This window comes from Rana temporaria, chromosome 1 (assembly GCF_905171775.1).
Source record: "Rana temporaria chromosome 1, aRanTem1.1, whole genome shotgun sequence".
NCBI classification, from domain to species: Eukaryota; Metazoa; Chordata; class Amphibia; order Anura; family Ranidae; genus Rana; species Rana temporaria.
In genome coordinates this window covers 592748698-592773836 of record NC_053489.1, presented here as the reverse complement: position 1 = coordinate 592773836, position 25139 = coordinate 592748698, and the positions used below count along the sequence as shown (strand labels likewise).

The following is a 25139-nucleotide window of genomic DNA, read 5'->3' as shown; positions in this document are numbered from 1 at the left end:
TTATTAAAAACAGAATAAAAGCAATAATCCTACTCACAAGGAAAGCTTAGGTAAGTGCTTTTCAGACAGCTAGACTGGACCTCATGGCACCTGCCAGTGGAACCTCAGACATCTGGACGGCTGACGCATTTCTGGGGTGTACCCCCTTCTTCGGACCACTTAGGCTTTGAGGAAGGGGGTACGCCCCAGAAATGCGTCAGCCGCCCAGATGTCTGAGGTTCCACTGGCAGATGCCATGAGGTCCAGTCTAGCTGTCTGAAAAGCACTTACCTAAGCTTTCCTTGTGAGTAGGATTATTGCTTTTATTCAGTTTTTTATAAAAATGTAAGTGGTAATGCACTAGGTCAGTGCGCCCTCCCTTTTTTTCTTTCTGGCTCTTAAAGGCAACCCCATACCCGTACAGGGTTTCGCACAGGGGTGCCATTCTACCCCTGTAAAAAGACTTGAGTCGGTCGGGAACTGGTTAATATATTGTGAACAGCTAGGCTATTAACCTAGCAAAAGTGAATTTGAAAATCCATTTTTTTCCTTTTCCTCATTGGGTATTTAAGGTAAATACATTAATCTTATTTAATAATATTCAGTTTGCAAAGTGAGTATTTATAGGTGTCTAGTTGCTCCAAAGGAGCAGGGTATTATCTATGACAAACTTCATAGTCCAAATTTTCTAGAACATTATTTTTTTGCATTATTCACATGCAGGTAAATACAGATGAACTATGGCTAATTGTTTCCTTTTATCAGTAGTTTTCTTTTAAGAAGTGGATAATATTGTATGGTAGCGATAATTTATTATTCCTGCAATTTAATTAGTAATTTGTAAGGCAAGCGTAAACACAAGACATAGCTTATTTCAAAGACAGTTTGATAAATATTCTGAAAATGGAGATTGACTCATGTTTGGATCTATGTTTTTTTCCTAAAGTCTGTCTTTTTACTACATACTTTGAGTAACAGCACTTAAGAGAATTAGACTGACAACCCAGAATTTGCAAACTTTTGAACATACCCGTCCAAAGTAATGTAATGACTATCATTAGAAAATGTGAACAGTGTGACGAGAAGATTTACAATTATACCCTCTGTGCACAGAAAAACATATTGGGTTGTGCTCGGCAGAAAGTGAATTTAAAGTTCACTGCACTGTGGCATTATCAAAATAAATTATTACTAGTAACAGGGGGGATGTGGCAGTATGAAGTGCTTGACAAAACTCAAAAATGAAGGTAATGGGAACATCACTTTTTTAAAAACACAAATATGTTGACTTAAAGTGTATCTACAACCAAAACTTTAGATACAGTGTGAAAGTTTGCCGGCAATAAAAATTTAGAAGAAAAAATAGCGTGGGGTTTACCAAAATCCAGATCACACCCTTAGGAATCCCACACCAAAATGTAAAAAAAAAGGGGAACCTCCCTCCCACCCTTGTAGGGGTTTGTGACTTTTCAGAGAGAGATACAATAGTGTAGAGAAGATTTAGACTGGGTGTGGTGGATCCATTGGTCTACCATGCCGGGACGAAAATCATTGGAGCTAGTCTAGACTCACATGAGCCTTATTGTTGAGTGGGGTACCTAGCTCCTATGCTACATATGTTGCTGTTGTTCATTCTATTTACTGCAAGTCCCGATTGGATTTTCTAGGATTGCACTATATGTACCTGTGTCCTACATGCAAATGGAGCTACTTGGTCTGTATGTCCTGATCTATTTATGTTGATGATGTTGAAGATGCCTGTTAAAACTTTTCTGGTCTTTTTCAATAAAATCTTTATGAGAAAAAAAAAAATGGCGTGAGGTCCACTGAGAATTCATACCAGACCCTTATGTGGGCCACGTGCCCTTAACATGGGGGGTTCTTTATTAAAAGGTGGCTTCCAGATTCCAAGTCACCCTCCGCCTGGTATGGTGCAGGAGAGGGGGGTGCTCGTTTGCCCCACCTTTTCATGGCCTGCCAGGCTGCATGCTTGGATAAGGGTATGGATTTTGGGGAGGACCTTACACCTTTTTTTTTTGGTTTAGGGTTCCCCTTAAAATCCATACCAGACCCGAAGGGCCTGGAATGGATTGAGGGGAACCGATGTGCCTTTTAAAAAAAATATATATATATATATGTATTGCGGGGAATTGTTTAGTTTACATTTAGCTGTCAGCGGGAAACCCCGCTGACAGCTGATGAATCATGCGTTGTTAAGAATGTGGCAGCCGGCTTACTAGCCTGCTACTTTTTAGTGAAAGCAATAATTCTAGCACCAGACCCCCTGTGTAATTCTAAACTGTTAACCTGTAAAGGTTTTTAGAGCATCGCCTATGGAGATTTTTAAGTGCTGTCATTTGTCGTTCCACGGGCATATGCAATTCTAAAAAGTGACATGTTGGGTATCTATATACTTGGCGTAACATCTTTTTTGTGCATTTAAATTAATTAAGGTGTATTTTTTGTTTTTTAATTGTGCTGAAAAAACGCTGTTAAATACTGTGTGACATAATAAATTGGAACACCCATCATTTTATTCTCATTGTCCCCTGCCTAAAAAAAAAAAGATATACTGTTTTTTACATGTAGGAGAGAAATGTCAAAATTGGCCTGGGGGTTAAGTAGTTAAAAAAATACATGACTGAGCCCTGGTTCACATTGATGCTACTTTGAAATCGTGCTACTTCACTTGATATAGCGCAATTTCAAAGTAGCAAGGTCAGCACAATTTCAATGTGTGTGGCTTCATGCACAGATGTCTATTGAAGTCGCACCTGAAGTTTGCAAAAGTAGTGCAGGAACTACTTTTGCAAATTGGTGCAGTGCCTCAAAATCGGTGTCGCACCAATTGGAAGAGTGCCATTGCCTCCAAAAGGCTGCGACTTGTCATGTGATTTGATCTCTTAAATTGCATGAAAAATCGCTCCAACGTGAACCTAGGCTGAAGGTTTATTATAAGTTAATATTTGTATTGCAAAGTTCCATTTGAAATGAAACAGAGTTAGGTCCATGTACATGTGGCAATGTGATCTCCTAGTATTCATCATTCTGCTTCTATGCACTAGCACAAAATAAACATGAAGTACAGTAACTTAATAACATATATAATCCCCACGTAAGCCATTTTGTAACTTAACATTATTAACATTATTAAAAATTACCTTTTTATTTCAAACCGCAACAATTTTTTTTTTCTAAAACTCAGTAATCTCTGCCTTTCAATATGGTAACCTGGTATACAGAATTCTGCCCAAAAAGTAATTTCATGCTTGTTTGATTGGCTTACTGATTTGTCCCAGAAATCTGCATTAGGATATAGATCAGAATTTAGGCATCATCTGCAATAGGAGTTTCAAATCTAGTAAGATACTACTTACGGATTGCATATTTCTAAAGGTTGCAGACACTGCAGCTTGTGGGTATCAGTGTTGACCTCACTATTCAGGAATCATTTTGGAGATGGCATGATGAAACAAACAGATATTTTTTCAGAGTTAGGTAGGTAGTGGAAGGTAGGAATCAGCAACAAACTGGAGTTACACCTTCTGTATGGCTTGACAGCTGACCACTAGTAGTTGGGCAAATTCTCTTATTTTATATTTTTTATTTGACAGCTTTTTTGGCCTTATAAGAAATGACAATAACATTTATGTCCTATTTGCTCTCACCTACCCTGAATCCAGGATGAAATCTGATGGATAAACAACCATACACACTGCTTCACTTAAATCAATGCAACCCTCTGGTGCAGTATTTTCTTCATCTTCATAATAGCTCAGTAAACTGTTCTCGATGGTGCACCACCACTTTGTCATATCTATTATCAAAAAATACAAAACATGGGATTTTTTTTATTGTAGAGCTACACATTAATCAATATCACAATACGTAGTATATGCTCATAAAATAGCATTAAAAATAAACTAGACTTTAAAGTAGCAAAGCCAAGGTGAGATAATTCCAGCATATTAAGCTGTATATTAGGAACTGCTGGTTTGCAGCACAGGTTTATCAAGATTTCCAACTGTTCTCTGAGGTCTGAGATCAGCTACAGCCTCTGTTGTGTATGTGGTATTCCTAGAAGATCAGCAGAACAGATATAAAACTCCACTGGAAATTCTTTAGTAGGTCAACTATACTGTGGATAGTAAATTATACAAGGGAAAGCCTAGGGGTTACAATTACTAATGCAACAGAGAATGTATACTTTGCTTGGCTAATAAAGGGCAGCAGTGATCTGTTGTATCTTGCTCAAGCCAAAATGCAGATCTTTTAACAAATCTCAGGTAAACTATTTTTTTCTCTGTTTTTATTTTCTTTGTGAGACAATATTTTAACATGTGTATGTGTTTTAATATATAGGTGTACAAAGTTTATATGGACATTTGAAGAAAACAAATCACCTTCTTTCATTTTCCTGCTGGTGGACAACTTAGAAGAACTTGAAGAAGCTTTGTATAAAAATCCACAATAGAATAGATTCTCATTATTTCCATTTCCATGATCTATAGATTGGTAATCTAGAAAATAAAAAGGACAGTCTTAAGGAGTACATTGTTACGTTCAGTTTTCTTATTGTGCTGTATTTTACTATCTTCTTTTAAAGTTCAACTCCAGGAATAAAAAAAATAACAAAAATACCCCTGCAGGGGAAACTCCCTGCAATGCAAGGGTAGGATGCGTTTTATGTGTAGGGGGTACAGGAACAGGCAGGATTACATATCTTATCCACCACTCTGGCTGGCTAAGATGCTGCTCTCCTCTCCCAGGTCTGTGAGTGGTCCCTAAGCACCATCATGTACAACACAGGGTTATTAATCCTGCAGTGTGTGTGTGGGGGTGGGTCGGTGACTGCAGCCGGAAGGAGGTTGCAGGGGACCAGTTGCACCTCTGGAAGGACCCCTGCTGTAGTATGGAGTAAGATAAGCATGTCCCCTTATTCTGGCACCCCTGGACAGAACTATAACGTAACCCTTGCAGTGCGGAGGTGCCAACTGCATAGTTTTTTTTTCTAATTCTCGAAGTTGGATTTTAAGGCAGAATTATACTAATAACATGATCTAATACTGCAACAACATTGTGCATTGTTGCAGACATCCCAACCTGCAAAAACTAATTTCAGGGAAGTAGAAACTCATTTCAGGGAGGTGGCGCTCAGCGCTCGCATACAAATTTTATTTTATTTTTTTAAATCACTTTTTCATTAGAAAGGGGTGGGGGGTATGTGGCAGTGGATGGTGTAAGTAGTTTTTATTTTTACGTATTGTTTTTTTTTTTTACAATTTAATTTGTTTTTAAAAAAAAATCACAATTATTTTGGGGGGAAGGGGGTTGAGGCAGTGGACGTTCATTTTTTAGAATTTTTTTACAATCATTTTTTTTAAATATTGTTTGGGGGCTTTGGTGAGATATTAGGGGTCTAAACAGGTCTCCTCTTTGAGACAGAGAAAGGACTGAGGACACAGAATCTCCAGTCCCTTTCTCAGCACTGAAGATGAATAGAGAGGAGACAGAGGCTCACCCAGTTTACTCTGCTCAGTTATCACAGGACACAGGAGAGATCTTGCTCACTGTGTACAATTCATAAAAGGAAGGGGACAGTAAATTACATATTCACCCAGTCTCTTCCTCCGCTCTCCATCCTGACAGGTCCCCCTTAGCCGGCAGGAGAGAAGGGAAGCTGGCTGTGGGCGATGAGGGAGAGGGCAGAGGAGGACACTGAGGGGGCGAAGAAGAACCAGGGCTGGTGCAAGGATTTTTGACACCCTAGGCAAAACCTAATTTTGCCACCCCCCCTGGCATCACCCCTGACTCCAATGCCCTGCCCATGTATACCCCACCTTTTTAACAAAGCACCCATCAAATACAGCCCAGTGCCCACCAGCACCCATCAAATGCAGCCCACCAACACCCATCAAATGCAGCCTCACAAACGCCCATAAATGCAGCCTACCAGTGCCCATCAATGCAGCCTCACCAGTGCCCATCAAATGCAGCCGTTTTTGTGATTGCCACGTCGTCAGGATTACACTCTTTCAACCAATTACACACTTATATATGGGCTTTGCTATATTATTTTACATCCTGTGAAAAGTCTATGATTAGGTCTTTCATTTAATTTGTCCTCAGCAAATTGATAGCTTGCCAATTGGTTATGTAATACATCTCTTCTCTGTATAAATGTACAAAAAAAAGTCCACGCTACAGGTGAAACAATCTTCCAGGCAGTCCAATCTTCATGGAGCCCACATCGACATGGCTTGAACCCAAATGGACCACTGTAGGATATAGCCAACTGGACCATGAATGTATACATTGGTGCCTTGCTCCCCTCTTCAATTAGGGGAAATACCAGAACTGAAAGCAAAAAAAGGAAGAAGGCACACCGTCTTAGTGCATTACTGTATAACTTCTTTAATAAATAATAAAATACATACTATATACTCCCAAAAGGAGAAATGTCACAGGTGCTATTGGGTAGGGTGCAGCTAATGTGTTTCTAGGGACACACCCTCTTCCTCCTAGCTAGCTAGGGAATTGTATTTTAATATTTATTAAATAAGTTATACAGTAATGCATTAGGCTGGAGCTCCTTCCTTTGTTTGCTTTTATTCCTTTCTTGTATGCTATATTGCAGAAACCTTGTCTTATCTATTTCTTTGACTGAATGTATATAACATAGGTGTGTGTCTTTGTCAGCATTGATGTTATTCTATGCCTATTTCGATACCACTAAAAACTCTTTAGGATTAACAAAATAGACCAGGAACAGTAATATACACAGCTTTTAGGTAAGATTTGTTGAAGGATGTGTCTACCTGAGAATCTGTTATGATGTAAAAATTCCATTTGCAAACGCTGTCCAGCCATCTTTGCTAGAAGGTATGGAGTGCTGAAGTCTGCATCTCCAGTGGTGCACATGACATCAGCTCCACTAAAAACTAAGATCATCGTTTCCAGTACATCAACTTTGGTCACTGCGGTACATAAAGCCTAAGTTTTGAAACAGAGAAAAAAAAAGATAAGGAAAATAATAGATCCTCTGTACCCAAATTAAAGGGCACAGGTGGATAGCTAAGATTAAATATTTATTAGTATAGCTTGCACTCAGTCCAAAGCCCTAAAGTCAAATTGTAGTTGTGTTGAGACAAATGAACAACGCCTATTAAATAAACTATACATGTTGCCAGGATTTTGGCAAACTTTATTGCAAATTCTTACCTGACTCTGTTCTCAAAATAGTGTTAATTGACTTGCCAGTTCTTTTTCTAGGCTGACTACTAGGTATGAGGTATGTTTTCATTATAGTCACCTATTGTGTCCCAATGGTATAAGATACATTAGAGCAGGGTTGCCCAACCAGTGGCCCGGGGGCCATATGTGGCCCACGCAGCCCTCTGATGTGGCCTGCAAAGCCCTCTGATGTGGCCCGCGACCTCCTGCTCTGGTATGGAATACAATAGAATAGAATACTGTTATTAAAGGTAAGTTTATTACTAAAATATATAGTATATATGGGCATGTCAGTTCTGCAGTTGTTACTGGCCTGCTTTTAAACTGATTACCTGCACTGAGCCATAGACTTCTATTACCTGTGAGCTTGGTGTGCTTTCTGAAAGTGCACTACACCTACAGGATATAATAGAAGTCTTTGGCAAAGTGCAGCTAACCTGCAGGAAAGCCACAGGTGAACTGTGCTGCACTCGTAGTGCAGGTAAACAACCATGCATCAGTGTGAAACAGCCTTAGGCCCCTTTCACACAGTCAGTCTGACTCAATCGGACCAATCACCTCTAAGGAGTGGCAGATGTAAATGGACTTGTCTCAGTTTACAAATGCCTACCTCCAATCCGCCCAAAAAAAAGGTAGAGTGGGCCGTCATCCACCCGCTGTGGCCCCCGACCGGTTATTAAGTCGCTTAAGTGGCCCTCGTTCTTCAAAAGGTTGGGCACCCCTGCATTAGAGTCTCTACATCTTTTTACATGTGTCCAAACATTTGAAGATAATTAACCAAAAATGGAAGCACTGCAGGGGTGCCAACAGGAGGGACTGAGAAATTTTACCATGGGGCAAACAGAACCATGGGAAAGACAGATTTCTGTGGGTTAAAGACAATGGGGCTGATTTACCAAGCCTTTACTCCATGACTCATGGAGTAAAAGCAGGAGTAGCAGCCGTTTGGCCATTTACTAAAGAAATACGCTGCTAGTGCAGTGTATTTCCCTAGTTACTAATGTGCTCCGTGCGCCCAGGAGAGGGTGCATTGTGCACCAGTACAGACCTGGCGCACGGCACATTAAACTGTAAATTGCGGGGGTTTGGGCGGGAGTTTATTAGGGGGGAGGTGGGGGGATGCAGGGGAAGTGAAGTGACATGTGTTTTAAAGTGTTTGGCGGGCCGAATTGAAAGGGAAAGTGTTTTTTGAAAACAGATCCCCGTACGCTTGCACAGTGCGCCTGAACCTCGGGAGGTTCATTTGCATACTGGGCATGCGCAGAGAGAAAAGTCAGGGATTCCCGTGCGCCTTGTCAGTACGCCGTGAAAATCTTGGTAAATACCAAGCGGCGTACCCGTGATTGCGCTGCGTGACGCGGCGCACGGGAATCTCCGAGCTGTTTTCAGCCCTGAAGGGGAACTTGGCGCCAAATTTCAAACTTGAAATCGGCGCGGGTCCCCCTTCAGGGCTACATTAGGCTCTTAGGCTTGGTCCGGAACGTGAGGGGTTAAACCCGCGCCGATTCGGCGCGGGGGTCCCCCCCAGATCCAAACCAAGCCCTCATCCCAAGCATGCAGTCTGGCCCGGACAGGAATGGGGGAGGGGACGAGCGAGCGCCCCCCCCTCCTGAGCCGTACCAGACCGCATGCCCTCAACATGGGGGAGTGTGTGCTGTGGGGGAGGGGGGCACTGCCCCCCCACCCCACAGCACTCTTGCCCCCATGTCGATAGGGACAAGAGCCTCTTCCCGACAACCCTTGCCATTGGTTGTCGGGGTATGCGGGCGGGGCTAATCGGAATCTGCGAGCTCCCTTTAATAAGGGGGCCCCCAGATGCCGGCCCCCCACCCTATGTGAATGAGTATGGGGTACATCGTACCTCTACCCATTCACATGGGGGAAATGTAAAGTAAAAAAAAACACACCACACAGAATAAAATATTTTATTAATCTGCTCCGGAGCCCCCCCTTTCTTCTTTAGCTCTCTTAGAAGGGGGGGTTTCTTCTCTCCCGATCTTCCGCCGGGACCCTGGGCTTCGGTGATTTCTGCCGGGGGAGGGCGCCATCCCTCGGTCCTCTCCGGAGCCTTCCGTCGGATTCCCTGGGCATGATGGGAATGTGATGTCACATGGGTTGAGGTCACATGGTGGCATTACCCTATATAAGTCCATGCCCGCCGCTGACACGGCATGTCAGCGCGGAACCTCGTCGTGTCAACATCCAATGGAAGAGAAGGAAGAAGACAGCGGAGACAAGCCCTGTGCTCCCGGAGGAGACAGGCAGAAGAAGGAAGAGAGAAGAAAGAAGACGGAAGAAAGCCCTGGCTCCGCGGGGGAGCCAGGCAGAAGAGGGAGCAGAGAAGACAGAAGAGAAAAGACCGGGGAGTTGGCGCACCCCCGGCAGAAGACCAGGAAGACCGGAACCCTGGCGGAAGGCACCGGAAAGACCGGGGGATAGGCGCCATCCCCCGGCAGAAGACCCCGAAGTCCGGATGCCCCTCCCTAATGAAAAAGAGCTTAAATGGGGTGGGGGCATCCGGCGGAAGGCTCCGGAGAGGCCCGAGGGATGGCGCCCTCCCCCGGCAGAAATCACCGAAGCCCAGGGTCCTGGCGGAAGATCGGGAGAGAAGAAACCCCCCCTTCTAAGAGAGCTAAAGAAGAAAGGGGGGGCTCCGGAGCAGATTAATAAAATATTTTATTCTGTGTGGTGTGTTTTTTTTACTTTACATTTCCCCCATGTGAATGGGTAGAGGTACGATGTACCCCATACTCATTCACATAGGGTGGGGGGCCGGAATCTGGGGACCCCTTTATTAAAGGGGTCTCTCAGATTCTGATAAGCTCTCCGCCCGCATACCCCGACAACCAACGGCCAGGGTTGTCGGGAAGAGGCTCTTGTCCCTATCGACATGGGGGCAAGAGTGCTTTGGGGTGGGGGGGCAGTGCCCCCCTCCCCCACAGCACACACTCCCCCATGTTGAGGGCATGTGGTCTGGTATGGCTCAGGAGGGAGGGGGGCGCTCGCTCGTCCCCACCCCCATTCCTGTCTGACCAGACTGCGTGCCTGGGATAAGGGCTTGGTTTGGATCTTGGGGGGGACCCCACGCTATTTTTTTTTGCGCGGGTTTAACCCCTTATGTTCCAGACCAAGCCTAAGAGCCTGGTATGCACCTGGAGGGAACCCACCTTATTTTTTTTTGGGGGGGTCTGGAGTTCCCCTTCATGAACAGCGATCTGTCATTTACACATGTCAGTCCCCCCCCTACAGTTAGAACACACCCAGGGAACATATTTAACCCCTCCCTCGCACCTAGTGTTAACCCCTTCCCTGCCAGTGGCATTTTTTGAGTAAGCAATGCATTTTTTACAGCACTGATCGCTAGAAAAATGCCAATGGTTCCAAAAAAGTGTTCGATGTGTCCGCCATAATGTCGCAGTACCGATAAAAATCGCTGATCGCCCCAATAACTAGTTAAAACAACAACAAAAAAAAAATTTGTAGACGCTATAACTTTTGCAAAAACCAAACACTAAACGCTATTTGCGATTTTTTGGAACCAAAAAGATGTAGAATACGTATCGGCCTAAACTGAGGGGTTTTTTAGTTTTTTGAATATATATTTTTGGGGATATTTATTATAGCAAAAAGTAAAAATAATTTTTACATATGTGGGCGGGACTTACGCAAGTCCCGCCCACATATATAAACATCGTTCAAACCAGACATGTGAGGTATTGACGCGTGCGTTAGAGCGAGAGCAATACTTTTACCACTAGACCTTCTTTGTAACTATAAACTGGTAACCTGGAAAAAAAAGAAAAAGGTCGCCTATGGGGATATTCACGGAATTCATTTTGGCCCCATTGCAGGAGTGTTTCCAATAGTAAAGCGTGACATGTAAGGTATCTATTTACTCAGTGTAACATCATCTTTCACATTATCCCCAAAAATTGGGCTCACTTTTGTGTTTTGTTAATTTTTAACCACTTGAGCCCGGACCATATTTCTGGTCAATGACCGGGCAAGTTTTTGTGATTCGGCGCGGCGTCGCTTTAACTGACAATTGCGCAGTCGTGCGACGTGGCTCCCAAACAAAATTGGCAACCTTTTTTTTCACACAAATAGATTATTAAATGTGCGTGTTTACTTCTGTCTTTAACACCTCCCCTTCAGGCTGGAAAGCATCAGATCAGGGGAAACAAAAAAAAAAAAGCTCTCATTCCATTGCAGCTTGGTTCCTACATGTGTGATGAACTGAGCATGCTCAAACACTTAGAAAAAAAATATCCTTTCTTTTTAAAAGGTGAAAAACACTCATTGGATGCTCATAGAGCGTGGTTTGGGTTAATTGCAGGTGTGCCCAATTACAAGCTCACCCAAACTAGAGACTGCAATTTGTTCATGTGATTTCAATTGCTTCATTACTAGCACTGTTATAAAAAGCTTGGATCGATCAGTCCTCAGCTGCCCTCAGAAGGGGCAGGCTGGCAGAAATGCTGTTGCTAAACACAAATGTGGTTTGTTGCATGGGTTTTGTTTTATTTTGCCAATGGTTTTGGTTTATTTTTAAATGATGTTCACTTTGATGTATTTGTCTATGTGGCCTTATTTTATGAAAAATGTGTGAAGCTATGGTTATTTAGAATTTTGAAATGTATTTTTGTTTGTTTGTCTTTTTTTGCTTTCCTTGTTTTGTTGACCAATAAAAATTACTTTAAAATTGTTAAGTTTGTCTTTTGTTACTTTTTCATGCTACATATGTTGACAGCTGCAGCTGAACTAGGTTTGGGCCTAACAAATTATGTGTGATTTTTGTCTAAGCTTCTTTCCTGGTGTGTAATCATGAAATGTTTGCCATGTTTATTCTCCATGACTTTAAAGACAAAAACTGGTAAGTATTTTATTTATTCTGCAGTGGTCCTCAGCCCTCAAGTACCCCCAACAGGACATGTTTTGGGGATTTCTCTTATCAAGAATTGCTGTCCAGACTGTATTTTAAAGCACATGTGCAAGATGAAGGAAAACCTGCAAACATGGCCTGTGGGGGGGGTTTGCTATTGGTGGACAGGCTTGACGTGCTGATTTACAGCACTGTGCTTAAATCTAGCGCAAGGCAATCCTATTCAAATTGTGGGTGTTTGAGGGAAGCCAAGTGAGTGTTAGAACCCCTGCTTTGTGTTTTTTTATTTTTGTGTTGAGCTTTGTGTCCCTTTTCTTAAAATTGGCTTCACTTCCTGTCACACAGCTGAACAGGAAGTGAGGTTAAAACCCTACCAGTGTCATTTCTTGGGGACACAGGTCAATCTAACTAGTGTCCCCATTAAGCAAATTGCACTCCAGCACTGCTGTGTACACCCCAAATCATGGGTCTTCAAACTACGGCCCTCCAGTTGTTCAGGAACTACAAGTCCCATCATGCCTAGTCATGTCTGTGAATGTCAGTGCATTACAAGGCCTCATGGGATGTGTAGTTCTAAAACAGCTGGAGGGCCGTAGTTTGAGGATCCCTGCCCCAAATGATTATTTAGTTTGGGGTTTAGTAAAGGCAAAGCCACTCTGCAGTACAAGCATAGTTGCTGAAAATCAGAGAGGAAGCACTGATGGTTTTAACATCCAATCCTGTAGAAGCAAAGTTGTTTTGTTTTCTTTCTTCCTTGCTTTGCACTTGTAGTGCAAAGTGGATTTGCCTTTAGTCAATGGACCCCAAAGTCCAAGATCCCTAATAATTTGGGGTGTACACAGCAAAATGCTAGAGTGCAATTTACATAATGGGAAACTATTTAGATTGATCTCTGTGTCCCCAAGAAAAGATATTAGTAAGGTTTTACCCTCACTTCCTGTTTGGCTATGTGACAGGAAGTGAATGAATTAGAAAGGGTGAAGACACCTCACAAATGTTGTCACTATCAGGGGTGCAGACATCCCCAAAAAAATGAGCAGATAATACTTATTTGCAAATTAATAATTTTTTAGTTAACATTGGGTGGGGTGCTCTAACACACACATTCCTACATATTAGCAACGCTCTATCCTGGCCTATTGGCATGGTTATATTTTCTTAGGGCTCTCAATAAAACTCTATGAAATTTGTGCTTAAACTAGAACCAGGGGCGGACTGACAACTCATGGGGCCCCTGGGCAATAGAAGATTATGGGGCCCCTCTGGCTTACAGATGACCACCACGCCAGGAGGTAGTGCAGAGGCGGGCAGCTAAAATCTTGGGATATTCACATTAAAAGCATGTCATTTTCGGACATATCAGAGACAGATCTAAAAAAAACACAGATTTTTACATACTGTCCCTGGTTTTACTGAGCCTGGCAACCCGGATGGGGCCCCCTAGTGGCATGGGGCCCTCGGCCAGTGCCCGAGTGACTCAATGGTCAGTCCGCCCCTGACAAGAACTATAATCAACAAGTTTTATTTTCTTTAATTTTGGATAGAGTGAGGGAGGGTTATAGGCCCTGTCAGTTTATTTTGTATTATCTGTGTCCAATTGGGGAGATTTGCCTTCACTTCCTGCCCCATAGCCAAACAGGAAGTGAGAGAAAAACTATGCAAATTAACCACTTCCCGCCCAGCCTATGGCCGATTTACGTCCGGGAAGTGGTTACACAATCCTGACAGGACGTCCTGCAGGATTTCATGCCGCACGCGCCTGTGGGGGCACGCAGCGCGGCGATCGGTGATGCGGGGTGTCAGTCTGACACCCTGCATCTCCGATCTCGGTAAAGAGTCTCTCACGGAGACGGAGACTCTTTACCACGTGATCAGCCGTGTCCAATCACGGCTGATCACGATGTAAACAGGAAGAGCCATCGATGGCTCTTCCTCACTCGCGTCTGACAGACGCGAGTATAGGAGAGCCGATCGGCGGCTCTCCTGACAGGGGGCGTTCGTGCTGATTGTTTATCAGCGCAGCCCCCCCTCGGATCACCACACTGGACCACCAGGGATGCCCACCCTGGACCACCAGGGTGTGCAAAAACAAAAAAAATATAGAACAAAAAAACAAAAAGCAATAAAAAATAAGAAAAAAGATGCCAATCAGTGCCCACAAATGGGCACTGACTGGGAAAATCAGTGCCACCCCACAGTGTCCATCAGTGCCACCCCACAGTGCCCATCCATGCACAGTGCCCACCTATCAGTGCCCACCTGTGCCACCCATAAGTATCCATCAGTGCCACCCATAAGTGCCGCCCATCTGTGCCGCCCATGAGTGCCCATCAGTGCCGCCTATGAGTGCCCATCAGTGCCGCATAGCAGCGCCGCCAATCAATGCCACCTCATCTGTGCCCGTCAGTACTACCTCATCGATGTCCATCAGTGCCATCTCATCGGTGCCCATCAGTGCCGCCATATCAGTGCCCGTAATTGAAAGAGAAAAACTTATTTACAAAAAAATTAACCAAAAAAAAATAAAAATGTTTTTTTGTTTCAAAATTTGCAGTCTTTTTTTAGTTGTTGCGCAAAAAAAAAAAACCGCAGAGGTGATCAAATAACAACAAAAGAAAGCTCTATTTGTGGGGAAAAAAGGACGCCAATTTTGTTTGGGTACAGTGTTGTATGACCGCGCAATTGCCATTCAAAGTGCGACAGTGTTGAAAGCTGAAAATTGGCTTGGGCGGGAAGGTGCGTAAGTGCCTGGTATGGAAGTGGTTAAGGGAATCCAGTGCCCCCCCAGAACTAGTGTGTGGGTCCCCTGAAAATTACTGGGCGGGGTTATACAAAAACAGGGTGTGACCTTGACAGGAAGGGGTGGGTCATTTTTCTATTAGGAGGTGCAGATATGTAGTCAGGCCTAGGGCAGAACCAAACCTAAATATACTACTGCATATTAGGGCTTATTTAGACGGGAACCGATTTACAGCGTGTTTTTATATTGTGGGAGGAAACCCACGCAGGCACAGGGAGAACATGCAAACTCCATGCAGATGCTGTCACGGGCGGGATTCGAACCAACGACTCTTTTGCTTCTAGGTCAAAGTGCTATACACTACACCACTGTGGTGAACGAACATGATTGCAGCTGAAAGCATGAGATCTTTTATTTTTTTTTTCAATACCATGCTTTCCAGCCTTATTGACCCCGCCTCTCTCCATAAAGAGGACCTGTCACACACTAGTCCTATTACAAGGGATGTTTACATTCCTTGTAATAGGAAGAAAACTGATCATTTTTTTTTTTTTTTTTATTTCAGTGTAAAAAATTATAAAACTAAATAAAAATAAATAAGAAAACCCAAAAAAAATGTTTTAAAGCGCCCCGTTCCGACGAGCTCGCGCACAGAAGCAAACGCATATGCGAGTAGCGCCCGCATATGAAAACGGTATTCAAACCACACAAGTGAGGTATCGCCGCGATCGTTAGAGTGAGAGCAATAATTCTAGCCCTAGACCCACTCTGCAACTCAAAAAATGCAACCTGTAGAATTTTTTAAACGTTGCCTATCGCGATTTTTAAAGGGTAAAAGTTTGACGCCATGCCAAGAGCGGGCGCAATTTTTAAGCGTGACATGTTGGGTATCATTTTACTTGGCGTAACATTATCTTTCACAATATATAAAAAAATTGGGCAAAATGTATTGTTGTCTTATTTTTTAATTCAAAAAAGTGATTTTTATCCAAAAAAAGTGCGCTTGTAAGACCGCTGCGCAAATACGGTGTGACAAAAAGTATTGCAATGACTGCCATTTTATTCCCTAGGATGTCTGCTAAAAAAAAATATATAATGTTTGGGGGTTCTGATTAATTTTCTAGCAAAAAAATTTTGATTTTCACATGAAGGAGAGAAGTGCCAGAATTAACCCGGTGGGCAAGTGGTTAAAGTACTCATGGCTATAAAGAATAGAGTCATTGCTCATTAAAAAAAAAAAAAAAAAGGGGGTCCCTCCAAATTAAATTACCAGGCCCTTCAGGTCTGGAATGGATATTAAGGGGAACCCCGCCGTAAAAAAAACCCAAAAAATGGCGTGGGGTCCCCCCAAATATCCATACCAGACCCTTCAGGTCTGGTGTGGATTTTAAGGGGAACTCCACCCCAAATTGAAAAAAAAAATGGCGTGGAGTCCCCCTAAAAATCCACACCAGACCCTTATCCGAGCACGTTGACCTGGCCGGCCGCAGAAAAGAGGGGGGGACAGAGTGCGGCCCCCCCCTCTCCTGAACCGCACCAGGCCACATGCCCTCAACATGGGGAGGATCTCCCCATGTTGATGGGGACAAGGGTCTCATCCCCACAACCCTTGCCCGGTGGTTGTGGGGGTATGCGGGCGGGGGGCTTATCAGAATCTGGAAGACCCCTTTAACAAAGGGGACCCCCAGATCCTGCCCCCCCCTATGTGAAATGGTAATGGGGTACATTGTACCTCTACCATTTCACCCCCAAAAAAATGTCAAAGTGTTAAAAATGACAGTAGCCGGTTTTTGACAAATCTTTTAATAAAATCTTCTTTTCTTCTTTCCTTCGGGTTTCTTCCGCTGCTTCTTTCTCGGGTCTTCTCGTCCACATCTTGCCCGACATCTTCTTCTATCTTCTCCGTCCGTCCTTCAGCCTTCTGGTCACGCATCTTGCCCGTTGTCTTGTCCTGTCTTCTTCTCCGTCCTTCCGCCAGCCTCCTCGCATCTTGTGTCTTCTCCAGTCTTCTTCTCGGTCCGCCAGCCTTCTCGTCCCCGGACCCAGCGTTTGAATTTGAATTGGGCCGCCGTGTTCCCGCTCCTGGGACCCGCCCCCCTCTGACGCCACAAGTAAACTCCTTAGAAGGTCATGTGCGTCAGAGGGGGGCGGGGTCACAGAGCGTCACACAGCGGGGGAATTCAATTTCAATCACGCCGCCCGGAGAAGAAGTTCCCGCCGTGTCACACTCATGTGACCCCGCCCCCCTCTGACGCACATGACCTTCTAAGGAGTTTACTTGTGGCGTCAGAGGGGGGCGGGTCCCAGGAGCGGGAACACGGCGGCCCAATTCAAATTCAAATGCTGGGTCCGGGGACGAGAAGGCTGGCGGACCGAGAAGAAGACCGGAGAAGACACAAGATGCGAGGAGGCTGGCGGAAGGACGGAGAAGAAGACAGGACAAGACAACGGGCAAGATGCGTGACCAGAAGGCTGAAGGACGGACGGAGAAGATAGAAGAAGATGTCGGGCAAGATGTGGACGAGAAGAAAGAAGCAGCGGAAGAAACCCGAAGGAAAGAAGAAAAGAAGATTTTATTAAAAGATTTGTCAAAAACCGGCTACTGTAATTTTTAACACTTTGACATTTTTTTTGGGGTGAAATGGTAGAGGTACAATGTACCCCATTACCATTTCACACAGGGGGGGGGTCAGGATCTGGGGGTCCCCTTTGTTAAAGGGGTCTTCCAGATTCTGATAAACCTCCCGCCCGCATACCCCCACAACCACCGGGCAAGGGTTGTGGGGATGAGACCCTTGTCCCCATCAACATGGGGACATCCTCCCCATGTTGAGGGCATGTGGCCTGGTGCGGTTCAGGAGAGAGGGGGGGCCGCACTCTGTCCCCCCCTCTTTTCTGCGGCCGGCCAGGTCAACGTGCTCGGATAAGGGTCTGGTGTGGATTTTTAGGGGGACTCCACGCCATTTTTTTTTTTCAATTTGGGGTGGAGTTCCCCTTAAAATCCACACCAGACCTGAAGGGCCTGGAATGGATATTTGCCGGGAACCGCACGTCTTTTTTTTTTTTGGTTTTTACGGCGGGGTTCCCCTTAATATCCATTCCAGACCTGAAGGGCCTGGTAATTTAATTTGGGGGAACCCCTACACATTTTTTTGTTTGTTTTATGAATGAATCCCTTTAGAATTGTCAGAGCCGACAATTCATTATAGCCGCGTGTGAATTTTTAAATGACTTTTTTCCTTCTGAATGTCACTTTGTGCAGGGGGAGTTCTAAGTGCGGGAAAAATGCGCTATTTCACATGCTGACATTACACCCCCCCTAGGTACGAAATTTAAAGGAATATTTCACTTTTATTGTTTCACTTTAAGAATTATTAATTTCACTGCTCCCGAAAAAACGGCTGTTTTAAAAAATAAAAAAAGCATTGATACATGTCCCCTGGGGCAGGACTGAGGTGCCCAAACACTTTTTAGGACAAAACTTGCAGATTAGCCTTTAAAATGAACACTTTTGATTTCTCCCATAGACTTCTATAGGGAGTTCGGCGCGGCTTTACATATTAGTTTCAATGCGCCGGCTGCTACGCTGGTTCATGCGCCCAATTAAGCCTCCACCCGGAGTACTAATTAACGCATGAACCAGCGCAGCGCACATAGCATAGTAAATCAGGCCCAATGTGTGCTATGGTACAGCAATGATTGGTTGGCAATGGGAAAGAAAGTTATCCTCATTGCATCATTGCATTTAAGATAAACAAAATATGTTAAACCATTTTTAATTGTGGAAGTGTGTGCATGTGTGTGTGTCCACAATTAAAAATGATTTAAAGCGGAGTTCCATTCAGTACTCTTCGCCCCCTGACATGCCACATTTGGTATGTCATTTTTTTGGGGGGTGAGGGAGTAACTTCCTGTCCCACTTCCTCCTTCCTGCTCCTGGCCGCCTAGGCGAATCCGCATCTCTCCCCTAGAAGGCCCCTCCCTCTCGGCAATCTTCTGGGACAATTGCCTGGTCACTAGCAGAGCGCAGTGCGCGCCTGGCCGTGAAGCCGAAAGCAAGTGTCTATTTATTAATAGTCAGCAGCTAAACTTTTTGTAGCTTCTGACTTTTAATGAACAAAAAATAAATAAAAATGTGGAACTTCCCTTTAAATGATTTAAGTAATTTTGTTTATCAAAATTTTTTAGTTTTACTCCACCACCCCTGCCCCAGCTGCCATTCTTGCCCAGGGATCTCCTCCGCTCTTAAGCCTCATACAGTGGCCAGAAGAAGAGGACCCCCCCTAAACCTTATACATTATATTTACTGAAAAAGCAAAGACCCTGGAAATTAAAATGGTCCTTGTTGCAATTTTTTATGTCACATGATATTTGTGCTGTCATTCATAAAAATATACAATAATTAATTTTAATGCACACAAACACAATATAATACTCAATTTCTTAGTAAAATATAGAAGATGTGCCAAATAAATATATGAGTGTCTATTAACCTCCCTTGCGGTATTCCCAGGGTTGGCTCAGGGTAAATTTTCACTACCAGAAGCGGTAACCCCGAGCCACACTCAGGATTGCATAGCAGGATCCATGTACAGCTATCTTACATTGTCCCCAGGGTTCTGCAATGTCCCCCCGCTGTGTCCTCCACCAGATCATCTGCCTGATTCATCATTGTTCCGGGCTCCATTCCCTGCGAGAGACGCAACGCACAGGGGCAGAGCCCGGCAGCAAATTCAAAAAGTGAAAAATACATAACACATAACACACTGTAATCTGTAAGATTACATTACTGTATAAAATCATTTCACTTCCTCTTTGTCCCTAGTGCTTCGTCCAGTGCCCTGCTTGCAGTTTTATATTATATATACTGTTCTTTCTGCCTGGAAACTTGTGAATGTCAATGGCATCCAAAAAGCGCTCCTTTACGTCAGAAGCGTTTTTTGATCAGCTAGAAAACAGCGATAGTGAATTAGAATCACTTGTAGAATTGAGTGATAGTAATTCATGGGGACATTCATCATCAAACACTGAAAGTAGCGACAGCGGCGATTCTGTGACTGAGCAAATTTCTGTGTTTTTGATTTGATTACATTATTGAATAAACTGTATTATTATTATTATATTATTGTTTGTTATAATTATTTATAGTTATTTATTATATTATAATTTATGATTTTGTGTTTCAAACATTATCATACCTGGAATGTCTACTAGACTCTTGGTTGGACAGATTTAAGTGTGTTATTACTAAGAATTACAGGCCTACATTATAAAACGCCAAATTTTCATGCAAAAAATTGTACCGCTTTGAGATTCAAAAATCTGACATAATCATACCGCCAGCGAGGTTTAGTGTGCTCCTGAACCTTTAGGAGGGCTGGGCTACCTCCAGTCACCTGCCCTTTAGCTAACCATCAGCATACATGTGCTTCCACTGAGGAGACTTTAAATCTGAGGCCCCGTACACACGACCGAGTTTCTCGGCAGAATTCAGCCAGAAACTCGATCGGAGCTGAATTCTGCCGACAAACCCGGCCGTGTGTACACTTTCGGCCGAGGAAGCCGACAAGTTCCTCGTCGAGCCAAATAGAGAACATGTTCTCTATTTCCTCGTTGTTCAATGAGGAAAGTTGGCTCGCCGAGATCCTCGGCGGCTTCACACAGAACTCGACGAGAAAAACGATGATTTTTGCCCGTCGAGTTTCTCGGACGTGTGTACGGGGCCTTATAGTTAGGACTGCAGTACACAGAGAACCTTGATGGTGCCTGCAGCTTACACATGTATTTGCAAATGCATGCAACTAAACCTCTGTATTTAACACATAGGCCTCGTACACACAACCGTTTTCCTCGATAGAATCCTTTAAGAAAAATACAGTATGAGACGGGAGCGCACCTTCGGTAAAAGTAGCGTTTGTAATGGAGATAACACATTTTCATGCTGTAACAGACTGAAAAGTGCAAATCGTCTCTTACCAAACTTTAACCTAACACGCAGTAACATGAGATTAGCAAAAGCAGCCCCCAAGGGTTGTGCCAGTGGAATCAAACTTCCCCTGCCGTTGTATGTGTTGTATGTCACCGCGTTTGAGAATAAGGAGATTTTGTCTTGATCGTGTGTACGCAAAGCAAGCTTGTCGAGTTCCTCGACAAGCCTAAGGCCTCGTACACACGGCCGAGGAACTCGACGTGCCAAACACATCGAGTTCCTCGGCCAGTTCAGCCCTGAAGCCGCCGAGGAACTCGGCGGGAGGAGAGCTCCCATAGAACAACGAGGAAATAGAGAACATGTTCTCTATTTCCTCGTCGAGCTCCTCGTCGGCTTCCTCGGCCGAAAGTGTACACACGACCAGTTTCCTCGGCAGAATTCAGCCAGAAACTCGGTCGGAAGCTGAATTCTGCCGAGGAAACTGGTCGTGTGTACGGGGCCTAACAAGGAACTCGTCGAGGAAAACAATGTGTCTTTTCCAACGAGTTCCTCGGTCGTGTGTACGAGTCCTTACTGTTAGGCCTCGTACACACGACCGAGTTTCTCGGCAAAAATAGCAACAAACTTGCTGGGAGATATTTTTTTGCCAAGGAAACCGGTCGCGTGTACATTTGACTGTAACTGACTGTCACAGAAACGGACAGTTTATGAAGGTGCGATCTCAGCACCTCACTGGCGATCTGTGACAGAATTCTCACTTTCTGATTCACCAACTCAGAGGTGGAGAATCAGAGAGAGAAGCACGAAGCTGGCTGAGTATTGTGGAGGAAGAAGGAAGTGTTTTGACTTCCATCCTTCTCACACGAGCCCCTACAGTCAGAACGCATCTTCCCCACTTATAACACTCCCCAAAATGAGCAGGTTAGGAATTTATAGTGTGTACATATATATATCATCATGTAGCATATATATGTGTGTGTGTGTGTGTGTTTATTTCTATGTGTGTGTGTGTGTATATATATATATATATATATATATATATATATATATATATATATATATATATATATATTATTCTACCTGCATTAAAATGCTATTATTAAAGTCATTTTTATATAATTTTTCATTTATTAGTAAAAAAAAATTGTAAACCCTAAAATATGGTTTTACACATGGGCTGTTCTATTACAGTTATACGGGTTTATATTTGTATACTTTATTTAATTTTTTTTTAATGATTATAAATGTATTTTTAATTTATATGCATGGAGTATAGCTTAGTAGTATGTGGGATTTCATTCATTTACTATATACCATTCACAGTTAAATAGGCACATGTATGAGCTTTAATTATTGATAAAAACAATGTTTTTTAATAATTAGGTTAATGTATATTGTTTGGTGGGAATGTAACTTTATTATTTTATTAAGATGTGGTGTATAATGTGTGCTGATTCGTGTTCAACTTTTGTATTTTTCACTTCCTCATACTGTAATCCCGCTACATCATGCAAGATTATAGTGAGAGAAGCAGTTCTCAGGAGTTTTCAGGCGTTTGTAGATTGCTTCTCATCTCAACATGAGAACCGATCTACAAAGCTTCATAAACAGGCACTCAGAGGAGAGCGATCTCCCCTGAGAATGCCTGAGAACTGAATAGCAGTATTTTACCGCACTTTCATAAAAGGACACCTATGACTTTCAGTTGATTATAAGTCGCCATTTAATTTGGTTGTATTTTCTGTAGTGTGCCGAAAAAATGCTAACAAAACACCAACAGAATGTTTTTAAATGCTTACTATAGCTTATGGGACTGATAGCCTGTCCTGTGCATATGTGTTTAAGTGGCACAAAAGATTCAGCGTGGGACGTGAGAGTGAACTCCCAAAAGTTAAATCAGTGCTTAAAGGAACACATTTTGTGCCAGTTGATGCTGTAAAGAAGAAAAAGGCAGATGTGTTGAAACAGCTGACAGAAATTGATTTTCTCGATGCCTACGACCAGGGGAAAACATTGTGGATTGCCGCCATGTACTAGTGCAAATGGGGAATATATTGAAAGGAATAAGCATTCAATTTGTAATCCATATAAATAAAGGTGAGTTATTTAATCAGTCTTGTTATTTAATAGACACACCTCATATATCTAACATGTCACGCTTTAAAATTGCACACACCAATGGAATGGCAGCAAACTGCTGTACGTTAATTTATCTATAGGTGATGCTTTAATAGCCTTTACATGTTACCAGTTTAGTGTTAAAGATGATCTCTGGCGCTAGAATTATTGCTCTCAATCTGACATGCGCAGCAATACCTCACCCAGAGCTACCCAGATTACTTTTACAAGAAAGCCCATTGCTTTAAAAAATAACATGAGGATTATGACTGTAGCTTCAGCCATGATCCTGGTATAACCACTTCCACCTGAAGATGTACGAGTATGTCTTAACCTCTTGGTGGCAAATGCACGCAAATATGCGGCCTTTCATCGGGTGGGCCTTGGTGCTAACCGGCCATATATTTGCGTGCAGCAAATGCAAATAAAGCTGTACCGAGAGCACACGATTTGCACGCTCCCAACACAGTTACCAGTAGCTAACAGAAAACTCCTGCTCGCTGCTAGCAATTAGGAGCTTTACGATACCACATGACCATACGCCTCGTCCCACCGTTCTAAACCCCTTAATAGACCATGAGGCGCCAGCTCCAAGGGGTTAATATTCTCTAAATGGTTAACTACTTCCATACCAGGCACTTAACCCCCTTCCTACCCAAGCCAATTTTCAGCTTTCAGCGCTGTCGCTGTTTAAATGACAATTGCGCGGTCATGCTAGACTGTACCCAAACAGAATTTTTATAATTTTGTTCCCACAAATATTTTTTTTGTTTCTGTTATAACATTTTGTAAATAAGTATGTTTTCTCCTTCACTGATGAGCACTGATAAGGAGGCACCGATGAGGTGGCACCGATGAGGTGGGCACTGACGATGGGCACTGATAGGCAGCACTGATGGGCATTGAAAGGCGGCGCATTGAAAGGCGGCACTGATGGGCACTCGTGGGTGGCACTGGTGGGCACTGACAGGTGACACTGATGGGCACTGAAAGGCTGCATTCATGGGTACTTATGGGTAGCACTGATAGGCAGCATTGCTGGGCACTGAAAGGCGGCACTGATAGGTAGAACTGCTAGGCACTAATATGCGGCACTGATAGATGGCACTCATAGGCATCACTGATGGTACTGCCTGGTGCTCCAGGGTGGCATACCTTTTGTAAGAATCCCTGGTGGTCCTGGGTGGGCATCCACAGGGGGGGGCTGCGTTGATAAACAATCAGCACAGACCCCCCCTTCCAGGAGAACAGCCAATCGGCTCTCCTCTACTCGTGTCTGTCAAACACGAGTGAGGAAAAGCCGATCAACTGCTCTTTTTGTTTACATCGTGATCAGCCGTGATTGGACACGGCTGACTACGTGGTAAAGAGTCTCTGTCAGAGACTCTTTATGTAGACTGGGGTCACGCAGCGGCTTGTTATCCTGCGGACGTCATATGACGTCTGGTCAGGATAACACAACTACTTTGCCAACGTCATTTTTCTATATGGCGGTCGGCAAGTGGGTAAAGTATAGCATATCCAAGACCAAAACTTTTATTTAACTTTTGGATTGAGCAGGGTATGGTAAAAGCGCTGTTATTTTTATTATTATTATTATTATTATTATTATTATTATTATTATTATTATTACTATTTACAGTTGAGTTCAAAATTATTCAACCCCCCAATGCTGTAAAGGGTTTTAGGGAATTCTATAGTCTACAAGGACTTCTTAAAGAACCATGTGCAACTAAAATGACATCAATTGGTTTTGTAATACAGTAGTAAATGTTTATTTTGTGAATTCTTCATTTACACAATTATTCAACCCCTTAAAGACTACCACTCTGAAGAACAGAGGTTCATTGAAGTGTTTTCAATCAGGTATTGAAAACACCTGTGGATGTCAGGGAGCAGCAATAAAGCCTAATAAGCACCAATTAGGCAGCTTTAAAATGACTGATACTCAGCTCCTAGACATTTATTGGTGTGGTTACAAACATGGTGAAGTCAAGAGAATGGTCCGGGAAGACAAGAGAAGAGGTGATTACTCTTCACAAGAAGGGCAATGGCTATAAGAAGATTGCAAAGATGTTAAACATACCAAGAGACACCATAGGAAGCATCATTCGCAAATTCAAGGCAAAGGGCACTGTTGAAACGCTACCTGGTCGTGGCAGAAAGAAGATGCTGACTTTGACTGCTGTGCGCTACCTGAAGCGTAGAGTGGAGAAAAGTCCCCTTGTGACTGCTGAGGAACTGACAAAAGATTTGTC

The 25139-nt window shown here is 43.4% G+C and overlaps 1 protein-coding gene across 2 annotated transcripts in view; it reads right to left on the bottom strand.

The window, feature by feature from the left end:
* The window catches only part of ARAP2 (ArfGAP with RhoGAP domain, ankyrin repeat and PH domain 2), a 481396-nt gene that overhangs the window by 236186 nt on the left and 220071 nt on the right, over positions 1-25139 (bottom strand). For both annotated transcript variants that reach the window (XM_040335148.1, XM_040335150.1), the window contains exons 14-16: positions 6798-6972; positions 4383-4499; positions 3652-3796 (exon numbers count right to left, since the gene is read on the bottom strand). In XM_040335148.1, the coding sequence (XP_040191082.1) occupies positions 3652-3796; positions 4383-4499; positions 6798-6972 (437 nt within the window). The remainder of the gene's footprint in view (positions 1-3651; positions 3797-4382; positions 4500-6797; positions 6973-25139) is intronic.